At 39.1% G+C, this 18,863-nt stretch overlaps 1 protein-coding gene across 9 annotated transcripts in view; it reads left to right on the plus strand.

Moving 5' to 3' along the window:
• Nucleotides 1–494: 494 nt before the first annotated feature.
• The window catches only part of agrn (agrin), a 390,673-nt gene continuing 372,304 nt past the window's right edge, over nt 495–18,863 (plus strand). For 3 of the 9 annotated variants that reach the window (XM_088331544.1, XM_088331552.1, XM_088331545.1), the window contains exons 1-2: nt 495–957; nt 6,495–6,747. In XM_088331544.1, coding sequence (XP_088187670.1) covers nt 757–957; nt 6,495–6,747 — 454 coding nt within the window. In that variant the 5' untranslated portion in view covers nt 495–756. The remainder of the gene's footprint in view (nt 958–6,494; nt 6,748–18,863) is intronic. The other 6 variants (XM_088331547.1, XM_088331553.1, XM_088331548.1 and 3 more) reach the window with 3 other exon arrangements.

Below are 18,863 nucleotides of genomic sequence, written 5' to 3' on the forward strand. Positions count from 1 at the left end.
TATAATTAAAATGACATTATTCTGATATTTTTTTCAACTAATCACAGTTTATGTTTTCTGAAACAGAGCTTTAATATTTTTTCATTTTTTAGGCCAGTATAGTAGGCCTTGCTGGCCCTGACGGCCAACCACTGGATCATGGTATTGCAGTACTCATTCTGTTTGTGAGAAGGATAAGCACGTGGTTTGTGCGATTGGGGGCGCCCTTGATCAGGCACTTGGCTCGGTCATCTCTGCAACACCCCCTCATACACTGGGGACACACACAGACACACTTGTGGGATCAGCTATTCAGATTGCATGCAAATCAGAGTGCAAGGGGGGGTGCAGTCGCATTCCTGCAGAGAGAAAGAGAGAGAGAGAGAGAGAGAGAGAGAGAGAGAGAGAGAGAGAGAGAGAGAGAGAGAGAGAGAGAGAGAGAGAGAGAGAGAGAGAGAGAGAGAGAGAGAGAGAGAGAGAGAGAGAGAGCGTGAGAGAGAGAGAGGAAGCGATCGCGTGCAAGAACCCTCTCCCCTTTCTCCTCTTTCCTCTCGTCCAGCCGGCGGCGGTGGAAAGCAGAACTCCAACCCGGCCTCGAATGTGCGACAGTAGGCTGCAGAGTGAAAGAGTCGCGGGGAGCCACTAGAGAAGTTGCAGAGAGCTTCCGTCCAAAATTCAAACCCACTTAGAGTGTTGCATATTCCCGGTAGTAAACACTTTGGAACGAACTGACCTTTCCCCAAGAAAAGCTAATTCAAGAAATTTGGTACGGAAGTCATGAGTTCGCAGCGGAGACTCGGGGCTTGCCGGGCGACGCTGCTCCTCGCCGGGATGCTGGCAGTCCTGTTGTGGTCCTGCGCGGCCAGTTGCCCGGAAAGGGACTTGGAGGACCGCGAAGAAGAAGCCAACATAGTTTTGACGGGCACTGTGGACGAAATCATAAACATGGACCCGGTACATAACACCTACTCTTGCAAGGTGAGTGCGTCTCCATTCGGTTCACAATTTTTGTTTTGTTGCAACGATCAAAGTAGCGCACCTGCTGCATGAACAAAAACTTTGGAACGAATGCAACTATACAAGATAAACGTTGCTTGCAACGCACATGCAGTTTTGTTTAAGTGTGGTTTACTTTTCTGCGAGCAACAGACTGCAGCAGGTGATTGATCTAATAATTTCTATAAGTAGGCTATAGTGCTGATCACACAGTTTTCCATGACGTGTGCAGAATCAAATCTAACGGTAAGATAAAGTAAATGATGTCATTCAGTTTTATAATCAAATTAAAAAAGTCAAATAAAATGGTAAATGGTCTGCATTTATATAGCGCTTTTCAAGTCAATGAAGACCTTCCAAAGCGCTTTACAATGTGCTTCACACTTACCCTTTCACACACACACACCCACACACCAATAGCGGCCATGCAGCCATGCAAGGCGCCGACCTGCTTATTGGGGCATTGGGGATTCAGTGTCTTGCCCAAGGACACTCCGACATATTACACGGAGGAGCCGGGAATCGAACCTCCGGTTTCTTGATCCCAAGACGAGCGCTCTACCTCCTGAGCTATATATAATAAAATAGATTTCTATCAGGAAGTACAGTTTTATTTAAGCAGATATTCTGCTGCCAATTAACTGCCTGTTACAAAAATGTAGTTTTTTTCACTTCATAAATCTGGCCTCCTTCAAAATCTGCAAAAAGCTCCTGAAAATATTCTATGAGACAGTTGTGGCAAGCGCCCTCTTCTTTGCGACAGCGTGTTGGGGAGGCAGCGTCAAGAAGAAGGATGTCTCTCGTCTCAATAAACTGGCTAGGAAAGCGAGCTCTGTTGTGGGCAAAGAGCTGGACAGCCTAACAACAGTAGCTGAGAAACGGGCACTGGAAAAGCTGCGGTCAATCATGGACAATCCATCGCATCCGCTACACAGCATTATCTCCCGACAGAAGAGCAGTTTCAGCGACAGACTGCTGTCACTGTCTTGTACTTCGGACAGACTGAAGAGATCTTTTCTTCCTCATGCCATGAGGCTCTTTAACTCTACCCGGCAGAGTAAAAGCCCACAGTAAACCACACCACCTACATTGCATATTACCGAATCTTATTGCAATATGTATTCTGTGTAGCACTATTTAGATAGATAGATAGATAGATAGATGGATACTTTATTCTATATAACACGCTACAGTGGGCATTTGCACGTCACACTGGGTATTTTTATATTGTATTCTTTTTGCTTTATTATTGTATTGTTCTCAGCTCAAGGATGCTGTTGGAAATGTGAATTTCCCTTCGGGGATGAATAAAGTATCTATCTATCTATCTATCTATAAATATATATGTTTTGAATAATCTACACCAGGGGTCAGGAACCATTTTTTGAGAGAAAGCCATACAATATATTTGAAGACAAATTTTGTCCAAACTACCAAACACCCTCCTCAGACAAAATTGAGATTTTCAACACATTTTGTTTCATTGTGTGACATTAGATCGTTTAATAAAATTAATGAAATAAGAATAAAGCCAGGGCCTGTGTCCCATATCAACAAATATACCACATGAAACTTGTCTCCCTTCCCCAGTAACTCATTGAGGCTTATTTTCACCATTTTTTTTCATAAATAGTGGTTTCAAAACAAGGTGCAAGAAGAGATCTTTTATAACAACGTCACAAAATACTGCAAACGGAGATAGTGACGTATTTACTTTCGATGCAGACGGCGCTGGGCAGAGAGAAGTGCGCTGTGTATAACTCTGCCAACCCCTACCTCTCATGCAAACAAATTGCTTTGTAGGCTTGGCTGGAGGTTCTGGGTGTTTAGAGTTTCTCTGGGTTTTCATCATAAAGTGTCTCAACAATAAACCTAAATTATTTAATAAGCTTCGATGTAAAGGATTCCTTACTGACGTACAGCCAAAACGGGGTCTGTTGGTGTGACACCTGGACTGTAAAGTGTAGTGGGGAGTATGCACTTTCTACTGGACTGAAGCGTTGACACTTTTAGGGCTATGTGTGCTAGACTCTTCTCCGCACTCATCAGAATTGGAACACTATAAATGAGATTTGCATCAGTACAAATTTATCTCCGAGCCATATGTACTCATGAGAAGAGCCATATATGGCTCGTGAACCATAGGTTCCTGACCCCTGATCTACACTGTACTTTGTATTGAACAGGTTTATCCATTTATTCACAACTAAAACTGAACAACTGAAACTAGTGGAATTTAAAGTGATACAAAAGAGCTTGAATATGATTTATTGTGCAGGGGGTTGTATGCCCCAAAATATTCGTTATAAACTATTACTCACAGTGACCAATAAATTAGCACAGTTTCCTCACACATTTACATTTGGTTCAAATCACTTTTTTTGCGCTATTGTATATTTTTCCCAAACTTGTGCTCATTTCTGTCCAGGTTATGCCCCTTAAACTCACATTTTCATTTCATGGATTTTGAATATTACTCAGTGAGAAAATTTGTGTTTTGGCCTGTGAGCATTTCAGAATGTCTCAATCTTAGCTTCTTTTGACGGTAAAGAATTAATCATGTTGGCCCAAGGTTACTCTGTGGGTCAGTGGTTCGACTGACATTCTGCCATTACTGATTCCCGCTTATCAAAGTGAAAATTAGGTAGTGTGCGTGTGGCCACTGGCAATGGGGCAATCACCCGCACACCGAAAAATGAACAGAATGGTCAATGACAAGGCCACCTATTTTGTCAGATGTCTGATCTCTTCTTTCACTTCTTCATATTGCCATTTGTAAATTTAAATAAAACTGATAAAATTCCAAATTATATATTTTTTCTTGGTGCATGAACAATTATTAAAAATACAACTCTAATCGAAAATGAACTGTGTAGTTTCAACTCACAATGACCCCAAAAATGATCATTTAGCACTCGCAAATATAATACAAAATGTTTAAATCGATGCTAGAGCACATGCAAGTGTTTCAGAACATATTCTGCAAGATTTAAATGTGGTCCTCAAAATAGCTATAGGAAAAAAATAACTATTGTTCCTTATTCTTTGCTTCGAAAGGAGTCGTCCTCTCTTGCCATTTTACCAGCACTCATTGTGAAACTTCTGCAATGCAATCAAAGTGTGGTAGACCACTCTATAATCTGTCAAAATAAACAACCATGTTTGGTCAACTGGCTTTCTGTCTCCAAGTGAATGAGCGGGGTCGAGTATAGGCATATAGCATGAGTGAATGGGAGAGAATCCATTTTGAGATTTCTAAATGTAAACATATTCTTACTCATTTAAAATGTAAATGAAACTCTGCCATGGCAATGCATATATCAGCCCCATTGCCACTTCCTGTAGAGTTGAGCAATTTTTGACTTGAGTGGTTAGATCCCTTGCGGTTTCAGATAAGATTTGTTATTGTGTCACCCTTAAGAAACCACTGTGATACTTTGTACAACCAACACAAAGCAAAGTTGAAAATGGAACACAATACATTTTTTATGTTTGAAACTGCATCTTCCTTGATTTTTTTCTTTTGTTCAATTTTAAAATGATCTTGGAGTAGGAATTTGATTATTTGAACAACATATGTTAATATATTGTAATTACAACCACTGACAAATTGCTGCTTCTTTTTCATTAAAGTGAAAGTCAACTAAGTATTTTGTTTACAATATGTTTCAGCATTCTAATAATATTGGATTTGTGGAATAGAAATTAAGATAAATCCAGAAGTTGTATCTATCTCAGCTATTTCCACACTCGCTGTCGACTGAAGATGACGTCACAGTTTGGAGTTCAGGTAATGCCCAGTCAAAGCTCGGCTTCAGGAAACATAAACTGTGATTGGTCGTCACTGAACCGTAAAAAATTTATTATCAGTGAACAGCAAATACCGTAGATAACTGCATGCTTCCTTGAATGGTTAAAACATGTGAATATTGCCTTCTTACTCATTTTCTACAAACACAAAAGACGCAACACAGGAATCTACGATCCCCATTTCTGATGGGAAACTACATGTCAGGAAATCAGGTTTTGGGTTTTCCTAGGTACTAAAATTAAATGTTGGGGCGGCAGTAGCTCAGGAGGTATCGGTTCATTTTGGGATCAAGAGATCGCAGGTTTGAGTCCCGGCTCCTCTGTGTTATATATCCAAGTGTCCTTGGGCAAGACACTGAATCCCTTATGACCCCGATAAGCAGGTAGTTGCCTTGAATAGCTCACGCTGCTATCAGTATGTGGGTAAGTGTTAAGTGCTTTGGGAGGTCTTTATTGACTTAAAAAGCACTATATAACTGCAGACCATTTACATACTCAAATTAAGTGTAATTTCCAAAGGAATATTAAGTAATAATTTACTGAATTGTATAATCAAAACCAGTCTGAACTAAACGTATAATAAAAAAGTAGCAAACATAACTGTCTGCTCAACACATTTTTGACTTTTCATACATTTTGCTCAGAAAAATAGGCAAAAGGAGGCTTGGTGGAGCTTTACATTGTTGTTTCTACATACAGCATTAGACAGAATAGTGGTCTCAGACTCAATTTACTTGGGGGCCGCTGGAGCTAGGGTCTGCGTGAGGTTGGGCCACATTGTGAGTTCGCTTAAAACATTCCACCGTTTTCAAATATGGTATATTTAAAAAAAATTCTTACACATTATAAGATTAAACGTAAAACAAACCCAATTAAGAACTCACTCGGTAATAAACAGGGATCAGAATTTTCCGCGGATCCGCGGATTTCCGCTGTTTTTGAACCCCAAAGGCATTCCGACTTTTTCACATTTTCTCTTGCGTAGCAAACAAATTCAAAATCCGACTGTCTCACTCTTTCCTTTATTGCTCTGGCGCACCCTGGCGGCCGTCAGAAAAATTGGGGGGGGGGGGGGGGGGGGGGGGGGTCTGGGGGGGCTTTATTCCTGGACCCTGGCTATTTCAGCTGAAAATGAAAATCTCCATTCTGATCCCTGAATAAACTAATCCATCATCAGAAAGGGCTGCACTTAAAAAAAAGAATATTTAGATAACAATTAGCAAAAATACATGGACTATCATATAAATGTAAATATCTTTTTTAAATACTCCTAGGTTTGAGACATTTATTTTTATTTTACATAACATGAGCCTCACCCAGAAGGCGCTAACATGATTGTCTGCCATCTTGCTGCAACAGGTAACCCCCCAAAAAACACCCAGCAAAAGGCTGAGAAAAAAATAAAGGAAGAATGGTGCTTTATGGACACGTAATTTTCTCTCTTACTTGTGATTTTGGGCATTTTTCGGTTCCTTGACAGAATAATACAAGATCTAGTGGTCAAATAATACACACTGTCCCATTAGCATTCTTATTAAGGCGGGGGTCTCATAGTTGTGGCCCGGGGGCCATTTGCGGCAGTTTGAGACCCCTTATTTATGACCATATCATAATTCTTTGTTTAGATTTTTTTTTGGTATGAAATAATGTCATTGCTGAGGTTAGCTCGATAGTTATGTTGTGTTTTTCTGTCATCCTTTGGCTCATAGGTCAGGGTGTGGCGCTACTTAAAAGGAAAAACCAGCGTAAACCGCAAAATTCTTTTGGACGGTGGCAATAAGGTGATGATCGGCGGCTTTGGCAACACAGGAATCTGCGACAATCAGGTTGCCACGGGCGACACTCGCATATTCTTCCTTAACCCTGCCCCCGAGTCTGAACACAAGAATGAACTGATGCTCAACTCGAGCCTGATGAGGATTACGCTGCGGAACTTGGAGGATGTGGAACACTGTGTTGAAGGTAAGGAGAAGTTTTAATGAAACGCTACATTTGAAAAATGCTCCTGTAACTTCAAGCTTCAGAACTTTTTTAAATTTACTAAGAGCGACCATTGTGACGATAGACGGTTCAGACAATAATTGGAAATACTTTGAAAAAAAAAATCATCACTTGCTTAGTTCTTTTAGCTGGACTCACTACATTATCACTTTCAGCAGGTCTTTTGGAAAAAAAAAAAAAAAAAAAAAAATCATGAATATTTATGATTTGCCTCTACCTCCCCTTCAAAATGTTACGGAAATGAGTAAAGCAATTGTCATTTAAGAGAGCTGTTGGCCAACCAGTTGCCACTTTTTCTGGATGTTATATTTTTCAACGAAACAACACCTCTCTACTCCTTTGTAGACGCCATCTTCTCTGGTTCGTCCTCCACTTTGCTGTTTTTTTTTGGAACAGGAAAATAAACTCTCTGAAATTATTGCATCGGAGCACTGTGTACATTCTTTCGCAGCCCTGTGATCGGCACTTGCTTCTTCCTGGTTGGCTTGGTAACTAAAGCAATTTTCTCTTATGTTTTCCTATTTCTTTCTCTTGCTTTTTTAAAATTCTCAGCATTATTCTTTTTTTCTCAGAAACCTTACACGAATAATATCCTATAAAATGGAATTCAAGAGATGAGATCAAAACAAACTTGCTGCAGAGTACTCTACAGGTATAACGAAGGGCGCGGAATCGGATGCTTGGAGGGCCATATACAAACTGAACTGAGCTCATAGTTTCGAGCGGTCAAGAGGGTTTAGCGGTCTCTAGTGGTAGCCTCGGGGACTGCTCGCAGACTGGATTTTCCTTCGTAAAGTGAGGAAGATATTTGTGTATCAAAATTCTTGTGGTTAAGGGTGATTGTATAAAGAAGTACTACTGTATAGCCCAAGGCTTGCAGAGTCTGTTTTCTAGAATTCCATGACTCAAGGACACCTGAGTCATTTTAGTAGCTTTGTCACTATAGTGACGCTTTAGCCTTGCCCAATGGTGGGTGTGCCTGACAAACACCTGAAGGATCAACCGTTAGTGGTCAAAGAGTGATTCCTGACCTTTATACTCAATTGCTCTGCTATTTTAAGGCAGAGGTTAAAGAGTTTACCATTTGCAGCCTTGTAATGGACTAATCTGCGGAATACCTCTTTTAACGGCAGTTTGTACCATTTGCAATTTAATAAATTATGCATTAGTTTACAGTGCCACTGGTTGATTTGAAGTAAATCTCTATCTTTATGAGAGGAACACCATGGTCGTGAATATTTGTAGTGCAGGGTGAAACAGCAAACCGCTGTTTAACTTGTAGTGTTAGCAGATGTGTGTTCAAAGTTTAGAACAATCTTATTTAGAGGGTCTGGGAACAGTAGGTAAGATCATAGTAGGTGTTGGTAAATAAGGGTCACTACAAATATGTTTTGTTTTATGTACAGTAAGTGTTACTGTTTCAAAAGTTGTCTTAATCATCCTCTACCCTCAGTTTTCTTCTCATTACTGTTTTAAAGAGAGTAACTCTAATTTTTGAGGAATTGCAAGATGTTTTTGGTTAAAAGGAAAGGCCCTGTAGACAACTAGGGTGGCCAATAGTACAGTATTTGACCACTTTTTTTACACTCTGTTTCGGGAGATGAGCGTTCATAAATTAATGAACAAGTCAGGTTTTCATTCTTCCTTACAGAATAAAAAACATATATCTATGATTGACACTTTCCAACTTTGGAACGTGGGTATGATCTTTTGGGTTAACTAAAGACTGTACAGTAGTAAATATGAGGTGGGAAAAAAATAATTCATAAGATTTTAAGCGATTTTATTTTTTCTGTTAAAAGAAGCTCAGCCAATGAGTATCTGTCTTCCTGAACTTCCAAACAGATATAGGAGGTGTCTCAGTCACCAACAATTTTAGGCCACCCGTAGCGCTCTGCATCAATTTCCCTCCTTATCTGGAACGTTTTAGAGGAGAAATGAAGAGCTGATATATACACTTCAATTATTGCATGAGTTGATTTCTTTCAGAAACATAGAGTACATTTTTAAAGTAATACATGTAATTACTCCTGTTGTAAAGGGGTAGATGGTTTCACAGGTTTATATACTGGATAAACGTGGATATAATTGCAAATGCATATTTACAATTAAATGATACTGTACACAGTAAGTGTTCTGCCTTTGAGAAGCAAATAGAGTGGTCTTTGAGTACCCTTTTATGGTTAACATGTTAATTGTAGTTTGCTTAAAGGAAAAAAAGTGAAGTGCAAAACTTCAACTGCACCTCAGACGCCCTCTCATTTCAAATTTTGTTGTCGCTTTGGAGAATAATTGTCCATAAGTACGAAACCTATTTTACTTACTTGAATAAACATTTTAGTTTGCGGCAATGCTTTTGTACTTGTTTAAATGGTTGTTAACCTGTCCCCGCTTAGCTTACAAATTATCTGGATGTTAACTTTGGAGCTTTTGATATTCAAACAGTCCTATTAAATCAAAATATCTATGTAAAATAAAGACTGTCCCCAAGTACCACTTCTCAGTATTTGCATGTTTGCAAGGAGACAAGACCCTACCTGCCGCTGAGGTCATTGTAAGCTCCCATTCCTTTTCTTCCTTCCTTTTCGACATGTCAAAAAGACTCAGGAATGCCTGGCAGGGACCTCGACTGGAGGACAGGCTCTCAAGAAAAGGGCTTTGTGTGAGATACTTGACACAGGGAATTTGAGAATTTGGGAGAAGTACGAGGAAATACTCCTGAAGTGAAGGACGCTACCACCAACAAAAGAGTGCCGAACATGTGGGATGGTTTTTGTGCAATATGTTATGATGTGATTAAACTGTACTCCGTTCTGACCAGAATCAAACCCCGACCTAGTTACCTACAGTATCACAATCCCAAGTCCATTGAGGGTTAAATCAACACACTTTGGACAGCACTTGTTGCCGGGTCATCATCCATTTTTCAAGCATCAAGATAACCCTTACCTTTTCCAGTTTTATTGTGATTTTTTTAAGTTTGGTTTTTGTTTTCCGGTTCAGACAGTTTAGTTTTTTTTTTTCTTTGGACCATTTATTTGTCACCTTGTTGAGTATTTTGTAAATAAATACTATCATTTTTGACGACCATGCCATGCTTCTGGCTTCCTGCGTTTGGGTGCACCGCTAAATCACTACAGAATGACCCGATTAAGGGTGCTGCCCAAAGTGTCTTTATGAGGGTTCAGGCTTATTAGGGAAAGGTGTGAGATGATTGGACACAGCTGTCCTAATTCCAAACCCATTAGGCTCCCTTTGCTGGATAGAGGCGCACAAGACCCCAACAAATAGCACAAGAAGTCGGGCAGGTGTTTGGTGTCGTACTTAAACCCCTGTCTTATGTCATGATTACTTTTTCATTCGGTATTTCTAATGCCATATAAAAACAAAAAAAGGGAGTCTACATGATTAAAACGGACAGTCTACAGTTGCTTTTCCATTAAAGTTTTCATCAAACAACATTCGACACAAAAAGAATATTTATCACGCAAGGTTTAAAGATTGAGCAGAGGATAAACAACAATCCCAACAATATATATTGCATTTCCAATGATTGGCAGCAAACCTTGTTGCAAATTATCCGCAGTCTTTTCACACTTTGTTTGCGTTTACTGCTGCAGCTTTGACATTTTTATACAGACAAAATTACAGTTTGATTGTTGTAATGCAAAGTTTATAGTCCGTACATAAGTCATAAAACGTGCAGAAGAGGGTCCTAGTTTTATGTTTTATTTTAGTTAAAATATTGCCACTTTTTAGGTGGTAACTTACTGATATTCAAGAAAGTATTAATCAAACTATGACATGTCATTGTGACCTCTGACTGGAATTGTGGAAAAAAATGTTTCACTATTTTAAAAAAAGGTATCTATCTAAAGCAAACAACAACAGAAGACCCTTACATCATGCACACACAAATACTTTTTGTGATAGCCAACAGTTTTAAAAAAAAATGAAATTCTTCAATTTCCATTCCCACACTTGTGCTTAACTGAAATTAATCGAAACACACCTTCTGTGTCGGGCGTTTTCCTGCTCAGTCATTTAATAACAGTGTTTGGGCTCCATAGCGATTGGGTTAGCTGGGCTTGCTGAGATCATGTCCGGGGTCCTGATTTACCAGCAGGAGGTCCTGCTTAATGACGTGCAACCACACAGGAATTCTTCTCAGGGTGGGTGGGATAGATAGATAACTATGTGAGTCAAGCCCCCCTTCTCTTTATTCTCTTATTTCTTCTTTTTCCCTCTGCTGTTCCTTCTGTGAATAAGTCTTAGCTTCTTCCCACTGTTTGTGCAAGGTGGAGGCACAGAATTGTCAGGAATGCTCCAACCTGCTCAAACCACCTGGGTGCCATTTTCCCATAGAAGAAGAGTAAAAGGCAACTTTATGGACTTATTTATTCTATCCGATGCATCTAATGGAATAAGGTCACATTTATGGCAGATTTTAGAGGAAAATGTGGTTTCTAAGAACGTGATATTTGTCAAAATGCCATTTATGACTACATGTGCAGATCTTATGTTGAGAATGGCATGGGGAAAACACAGTACCATTTCAACAAGCTTTTAGTAAGAGTTTGAATGTTATTTTTGTACTGTTTTCACGTCACCTTGTAACTTGGTTAAATTTGATGTAAGGAAAATACAATGTAATCAAGAAGTTGCACTTTTCAGCTGTTTTCTTTATTTGTTTTTAATATTCAGTTCTGGGCAACCCCCTACCCTTTACTGTGTTTTTTTTCTTCTGTTGCCCAACTAACTTGGTAACCTTACTTGTTTGTGTATTAACAGAAAAATAAAATGTTCTAATGTGCACTGGGATTCCTCCCCCCTCGTCCCCTTAAAGAGCCTTAGTGTGAATAACAATAAGATAAAATAAACGTGTTACTAAATGAAGCTAAAACTGGAGTCTAGACAACCTACCTAATGGTGTAACTTACAAGGACACGCCTCTTATTTAAGGGACTCGGGAGCACAGTGGTTTTTATTTCTTTAATTCTCTTAAATTTACCCTTTAACCATTTAACTGCTTTTATCATTCCAATGTCTTGCACTGAAAGGCGTCATTAAAGCACATCAAACGATTATTAGAATCTGTATAAGCAATACATGTCAATAAATTCATTTCATCCTTTGACTACTGCCCTGCAAGGTGCAAAGTTACTTGCTGCCAATGTCCCTATTTCCCTATTTAATCCTTTAAAATGGAAGAAAAGACAAGTTGAAATGCCCAGAGCCCGTCTGAGCAGTCACTTGGATGTACAGTGACCCGGAAAATTCCCTCTTGTGTTTGTGGCTTAAAGAAATCAGAGCAGCAGTCTGTACAAGATTTGGGCTCCCTCTGGGCAACTGAATTCCTTTTCCCGGGTTACATTACTAATGTGGGGCTGCTACTGTTACAAGTGCCGCTCTTCATTGTCATCACGCTAGACCCATCGGATTTACGGGAATCAAGTTGGGCCACCCAACAAATAGTAGACACCCTGATTACTGTATTTTGTGCACTATAAGGCGCACCGGTGTATAAGGCGTGCCTCCCAAAATAGTCTTTTGGCATATATTTCTCATATATAAATCACTTGGAATTAAAACTACAGTCAGAGCTCCTGTATTTATTTGTGTATAACTGTTGCGTATGGTATTGATTGGTTGTCACTTGAACCTAGGTCGTGGCATTGAGAGTGCCAACACCTAACCACTAGACCACTAGTGATACAGATGACATGTAAAAACACACTCGATTTTATCTCATCATCACACTATTTTTACTCTAGATGCCACAAACAAATGTTCGTGAATGTAGAAAACAGAAAGTCGTCCTGAAAGATACAACTGTCATATCTGATGATTGGTTGTCACTTGAACCTAGGTCGTGGCATTGAGAGTGCCAACACCAAACCACTAGACCACTAGTGATACAGATGACATGTAAAAACACACTCGATTTTATCTCATCATCACACTATTTTTACTCTAGATGCCACAAACAAATGTTCGTGAATGTAGAAAACAGAAAGTCGTCCTGAAAGATACAACTGTCATATCTGATGATTAAATCGGATTTTGCGTTTATTTATATCCTTCAGGGCAACTCTTATAAATTCTCCATTCAATAACATTCGTTTTTGGAACCGGGTGAAAAAAAGTGTAATAAAAAAATGAAACCTAATGCCTTTTCAAATGTCACCTGTATTACTAGTCGTCTTGTGGTTATGTTTTGGCACTCTCACATCTTCCACCTGGGTTTGATTCCTCTTGTATACAATGCTTTGAGATTCATTTCCAATTGTATCCACTGTATTTTGCAGCATATAAGGCGCACCGGGTAATAAAGCGCACTTCCAAATTTCTGGCCACTTTGGGGTTATTAGGGGCTCCTTAAAGTGCGGAAAATACGTACATTTTAATGCACAAGACAGCAGCCTTTAAAAATATTGCCAAAATATGTGAAAATACTAATACTAGTCTCACATCAAATCAATTGCTTTGATTACTTATTTTCAACACAAACACATTGGATCACATACAGGAAGCAGAGCAGACTTGACAGGCTGGCTGGTTTTCAACCTTCCGGACAACACCTCAGTCAGTATTTGTGACTTTGTTCCCGCCCACTCCTCCATTCCTCTATAGATGAGTTGTCATGGTGAACCCACTTTGAATGTCATCAGCTCAGGGATGCTGCTGGAAATGTGAATTTCCCTTCGGGGATGAACAAAGTATCTATCTATCTATCTATCTATCTATCTATCTATGTTTTCCTCGCTTATCACTTTGCCTTGCTTCCAACTTTTGATTAGCTATCTTCAGACGCCCTCACATTCTTCAGATGACCTGCTCATAAACAATACTTAGAATCTTCATCATTCTTGTGATTTTTTTTGGGATAAAACACGTGGGTGTCAACAGAAATAGTGATGAATAATGAAAGTTATAATACTACTACAACTAAAAAGAATGTACTGTAAGTTTTCGACAAAAAATGTCAAAAAAGGTAGTTGTTATAGAAATATTGTAGTATTTGCAATAGCAGCTTCATGATATTTTTATGTTCCAACTTTTAAGTGAACATATTCTTTATAAGTTGTTATGACTATACTTTATTCCAGAATCATGCTACTAGCTTGAATTGCTCGTGTAAGTAGCGAATTTTCACAATACGAAATGATGAAAAACTAATTGGTCCGCTCCCGTTCTCCGTAAAGCATTCCAGTGAACCGCAAACACCTACGAAATACATATTCCGGTTTTCTAAAAAAACATTTAAATAATAATTTGCCATAAAAAATACAATAATAAGATAAATAGAATGATATTCACGAAATAAAATGGGAATTTAGAATGAGCTTCGTAACAAATGTGTTCACATACTACGGAGGAAGGCTTTGGGGGGCAGTTGCAAGTATGAAAATGAAAATGAAATGATCTGCATTTATATAGCGCTTTTCAAGTCAATGACTTCCCAAAGCGCTTTAAAAGTAGGAGTCACGGTAATCGCATACCTATCAACTTGAAAGTTTTCCCCATATTTTATGCGTTTTTTGATCATATATTGTGTACGCTATAGAGGTATGATCTTGGGCCCGGGTCCGAACCGGCCTGAAATTCGGTTTCGGGCCCAAAACGTCAATCATTAGGTCAGGCCAGGCTGAGCCGGGCTTCTCTCTTGCTGTTTTTAAAATTGATTGATTTATTTATGTTTTGTCTGTGGATAATCTGCACAGTATACACTTTCTTTCTCTCAAGTCATTGTTTAGATGACTACTTTTTTCTTTCTACTTGAGTACTATTTTTCCAAAGTAATAGTACTTTTACTTGTGCAACACACTTAGGCGCTGCGGTTTGCCGCAGACACGTGCACTTTGGAGCCAAAGTTATATTATTCATATAACTCTATCATAAAGAACATGCGTACCAAACTATCAGTTTAACTCCAAATAACTAAATCCAAATGAATTGTCATTCTCGCCATCATGGCGCCGAAGTAAAGCTTCGGGTTTACTCCAGGCTCCATATCAAGTTAATCGGTCGGGTCCGGCTTATATACCCGTAGGCCGGGTAGGGTCGGGCTGGATTTTTTAGGCCCAATTGGCGGAGGTTCCCAAGTATGTTATTGAGAGACTGTTGATAATACACATCAACTTACGGTACACTTAAATTAAATTACAGTTACTTTAAATAAACATACATTAAAAAAAAAATACAGCACAACTTTTAGGGGGGGCTGTAGTAGTTTGCATGCGCAAACTGGACCAGCTGGCGCTAAGCAGTAACAAGCCATCTGGAGCCATCTGCTCGAGAACTGTTTTTTCTTTCATACAGTGAGGTAAGGTTGTTAAAAAACGTATACTGAAATTCTTGTGTAACGCTGCTTGTATAAAGGGGTAGAAACTTCTTTTAACAGGGTCAGTGCCTTTCATACTCATGGCTGTAGAATATCCCGCACGTTTGTGTTATTTTAGCTAACAAAGGCATGGACATGATGGCTTTCTGAGTCAAACAGAGATAAGTGAGGAAGGATGTCTCACAGACGTGAACATGCGTCTGTTTGTGACAATGCGTTTTTGTACTCGCACACACATAGGCATAGCTTAGTACAAAATGTACTTGAAACACATGCTTTAGGCCTGCAGGGTCACAGTAAGTGAGTGTTTCCTAAAATAACACATTCACAAAATGCATGAAATAGTCATACTTTTTTGTCGACATTTTCCCACTTAAGCTCTTACCATGGCGTTTAGCTCAGAAGTTATTATGCCCTGCTCAACTTTTTTGTAGTAAGCAATCTCTTCCACTCAGTCATGTACAGACCCTGCCCTACTTACAAACGACATAAGTTCTGGACGATCGTTCGTAAGTTGAATTTGTTCATAAGTTGCTTCGGTGCTACATTTTGTATGTTTAAGATTTATACAAGTATGTTTAAGGCTTGTATAAGTAACCTGTATTGTTTTGTACTAAAAAATAATCATTTCATAAAATAATATGCTCTATAAAGATTAAGAAAGTTGAGTTTAACTTACTTTTGGAAGATGCACTTCAGGAGGTCCTCCTCCGTGGTAAAAAGTGGCCAACCGCATCAAGCTCTCCTATTCCACTTTCTCGCCTCTTCTATACACTTGACACCAATATTTAATGGATGCACTAGATATTAAACAATAAAAATGTCAAAGTTCTTAGCACACTGGAGATAGTATAGACATCGTATAGACAGTATAGAATGTTTACACACAAATTAGGAGGAGGAAGCCGGATTTCTTCTTCAGGGTGGGTGCTGGGTGAGCTCTCACAGCGCCACCACACACCGGTAGCCGTGGAAAGAAGCAGTACAGTAATGTCCTGTACTCGGAAAAAAGGTGCATACAATACAAAATCTAACTTACAGCAATGTCAGGATATTTTTCGACATCCCAAATTTTTTTTCGTATCCATCGTTTTACGTAAGTTAAATATTCGTAAGAAGGGGAGCGTCTGTAAGTTATTTGAGATTCCAAGCCAAACATATCTGCAGTCAAGTCAGACCAGTCTTCATACACACGACAATTGATATATACTGTTAGTCCCGCCCCAAAAACATTTGTAGCAAGTTTGTCCAATCAAATGGTCATTTGATGTTGACCGAAAGTGCACGATATTATTGTTGTATACATTAATCAAAACATGACACAAAAAAAAAACTAATGCTGAGAGTGAGCATGGCCAAATATGGTCACCTTACGCCCCCTCCCCTAAGAAAATTTGACAAATCTATTTCTGACAACCTTAGCTTAAAGGTTTGCACCGTATTTGCACTAATAACCCGGTCAGGCAAAAAATTCCAAATTTTTGGGATCCTGAAAGAAATAAAGTTTCCATGCAAGTTGCTGGTCGGTCTAGGCACCCGTAACTTATATCGGTGACCACGTAAACCATCAACACGACAGAACTCAAAAAATTGATCAAAAGGCACATCGATCATTCCATGCAGTACTTTGAACACAAAAATTAAATCAAATCGAATTCTGCGGAGCTCCAAAAAGTCCAAGTTCAGTCTTTGTAGTCTTTCCGGATATGACAAGTTGCGCATCCCAGATATCCGCTTCGTATACCGACGTTGAACTCCTTCCAGTAGGTTAATGTCCTTGAGTAAGTAAGGGTTCCACACAACGCTATTATATTCTAACCCGGGTCTAACATAAACGCAAAACATTCGAACTAAGAATGCTGGGTTCTTGTTGTAAAAGTGTCTGTAAATGTTTGATGCTATGTTATTGGCTTTGTTGGTAATTTTGGCGATATGCGTGATAAACTTTAGGTTTGAAGTAAGAGTGACACCCAGATCCTTATGTTCAGTAACAACATGCAAATCATGATCATTAATGTTATACAGCGGAATAGAACCATGAAAAAACGACTGTGCTAAGCATTTATGAGATGACAGTTGCAGTTGCCACTGTTCGGACCAAAGAAAAACTGATTTAATGTCATTTTGGAGAGAATCAATTGTTCCTGCAACCTGGGTTTTTGGTAAGAATTCCGACAGTTTAGCATCATCGGCAAAAATTGAGATGTCACTACTTTGAATGGCCTCAGGTAGGTCGTTCACAAAAAACAGAAATAATAATGGTCCTAGTACTGAGCCCTGCGGTACCCCACTACAAACTTCCGACCACGCTGAAAGAACATCATCAATTTTTACGCATTGTTTACGATTTGACAAATATGCAGTTATCCATTCAAGCAGTTTTCCACTAATACCGTAGCATTTCAGTTTTTGTAAAAGCTTGTCATGAGACACTTTATCAAAAGCCTTGCAAAAGTCTAAGTAAACAACATGACCAGCCATATTGTGAACAAAAAACATACTGGTAATATTATTCAAATGAGCTATCAAGTTAGTCATGGTAGAATGTACGGACCTAAACCCATGTTGCTTAAACGTAAAAAGATTGTGCTCCTGTATAAATTTCCATATGGCATCTGAGATAATTTTCTCAAACACTTTACAGACGCAGCTAGTCAAGCTAACTGGTCTATAGTTGGCTGCACTTGTTGTGCTCCCCCCTTTAAAAATCGGTATGACAATAGCACTGAGCCAGTCCTCAGGCTGCTGTGAATCCTCAAAAGATCTAGAAAACAGATAAAATAATGGTCCACATAAAAAGTCAGCTAGCTTTTTAAGCAAGAAATTTGGAATTTTGTCAGGGCCGGCTGAAAATTTGCTGGGAAGTTTTATCGAGTATTTATGAATTAACTCCTTTGAAAGTTCCACAGAATTCAGAATAGCTGAAGTTCTGGTGGGAAAGTCGGGTGAAACACCATTGTCACGACCAAAAACACTGGCATACTGATCATTTAATATACGGACATTATCAGCATTATCAGTAGCAATGGTACCGTCAGATGCCTTCAGGTTGGGAATAGATGCCCTAGAAATTAGTTTACGGTTGATGTATGAAAAGAATTTACAAGTATTATTAGCCTCTAAAACTTTATTTTCCTCAGCCACCCTTTCCTGCCTGATGGCCCTCCGCAGTTCCCTTGAAGCATCTTGATAACTTTCCAAGTATGCCAACTGATCACGTTTATAAAGCTTGTGAATAAACTGGTTTCGCCTATGCAATTCAGCTATATCCCGGTTGACGTGAGGTGTAACAGCAACTGAGGGTACGTATACAGATAACAAAGTGTACACAACAGATTTAAATATTGCCCACATTTCTTCAATATTCCCACAATTATCAAATAAGAGATACCAGTTGACACTGGACAGAAAGTATCTCATGCCATGAAGATCACAGTCTTTAAAATGTATGTAATTCTGAGCAGTGGGGTCTTTTTTAAGAGCCAGGTTAAGTTGGAAAGTAACAGAATCGTGATCACTGGTAGAGAAACTCAGCCCAACGTCAATGTTTTTAATCAGATATCTGTCAGTAGAAAACACAAGGTCTAATACGTTGGGCCCCCTGGTTGGTTTATCGACATGCTGAAAGAAACCTGCATTTGAAACCAAGTTTTTGAACATTGAAGTTAGATTAGTATCAGAATTTTGAAGAAAACTGTGGTGAAGGTCAGGAAAGTTAAAATCCCCCATAAGT

Source organism: Urocampus carinirostris, chromosome 3 (genome assembly GCF_059441175.1).
Source record: "Urocampus carinirostris isolate Australia breed hairy pipefish chromosome 3, RoL_Ucar_1.0, whole genome shotgun sequence".
NCBI classification, from domain to species: domain Eukaryota; kingdom Metazoa; phylum Chordata; class Actinopteri; order Syngnathiformes; family Syngnathidae; genus Urocampus; species Urocampus carinirostris.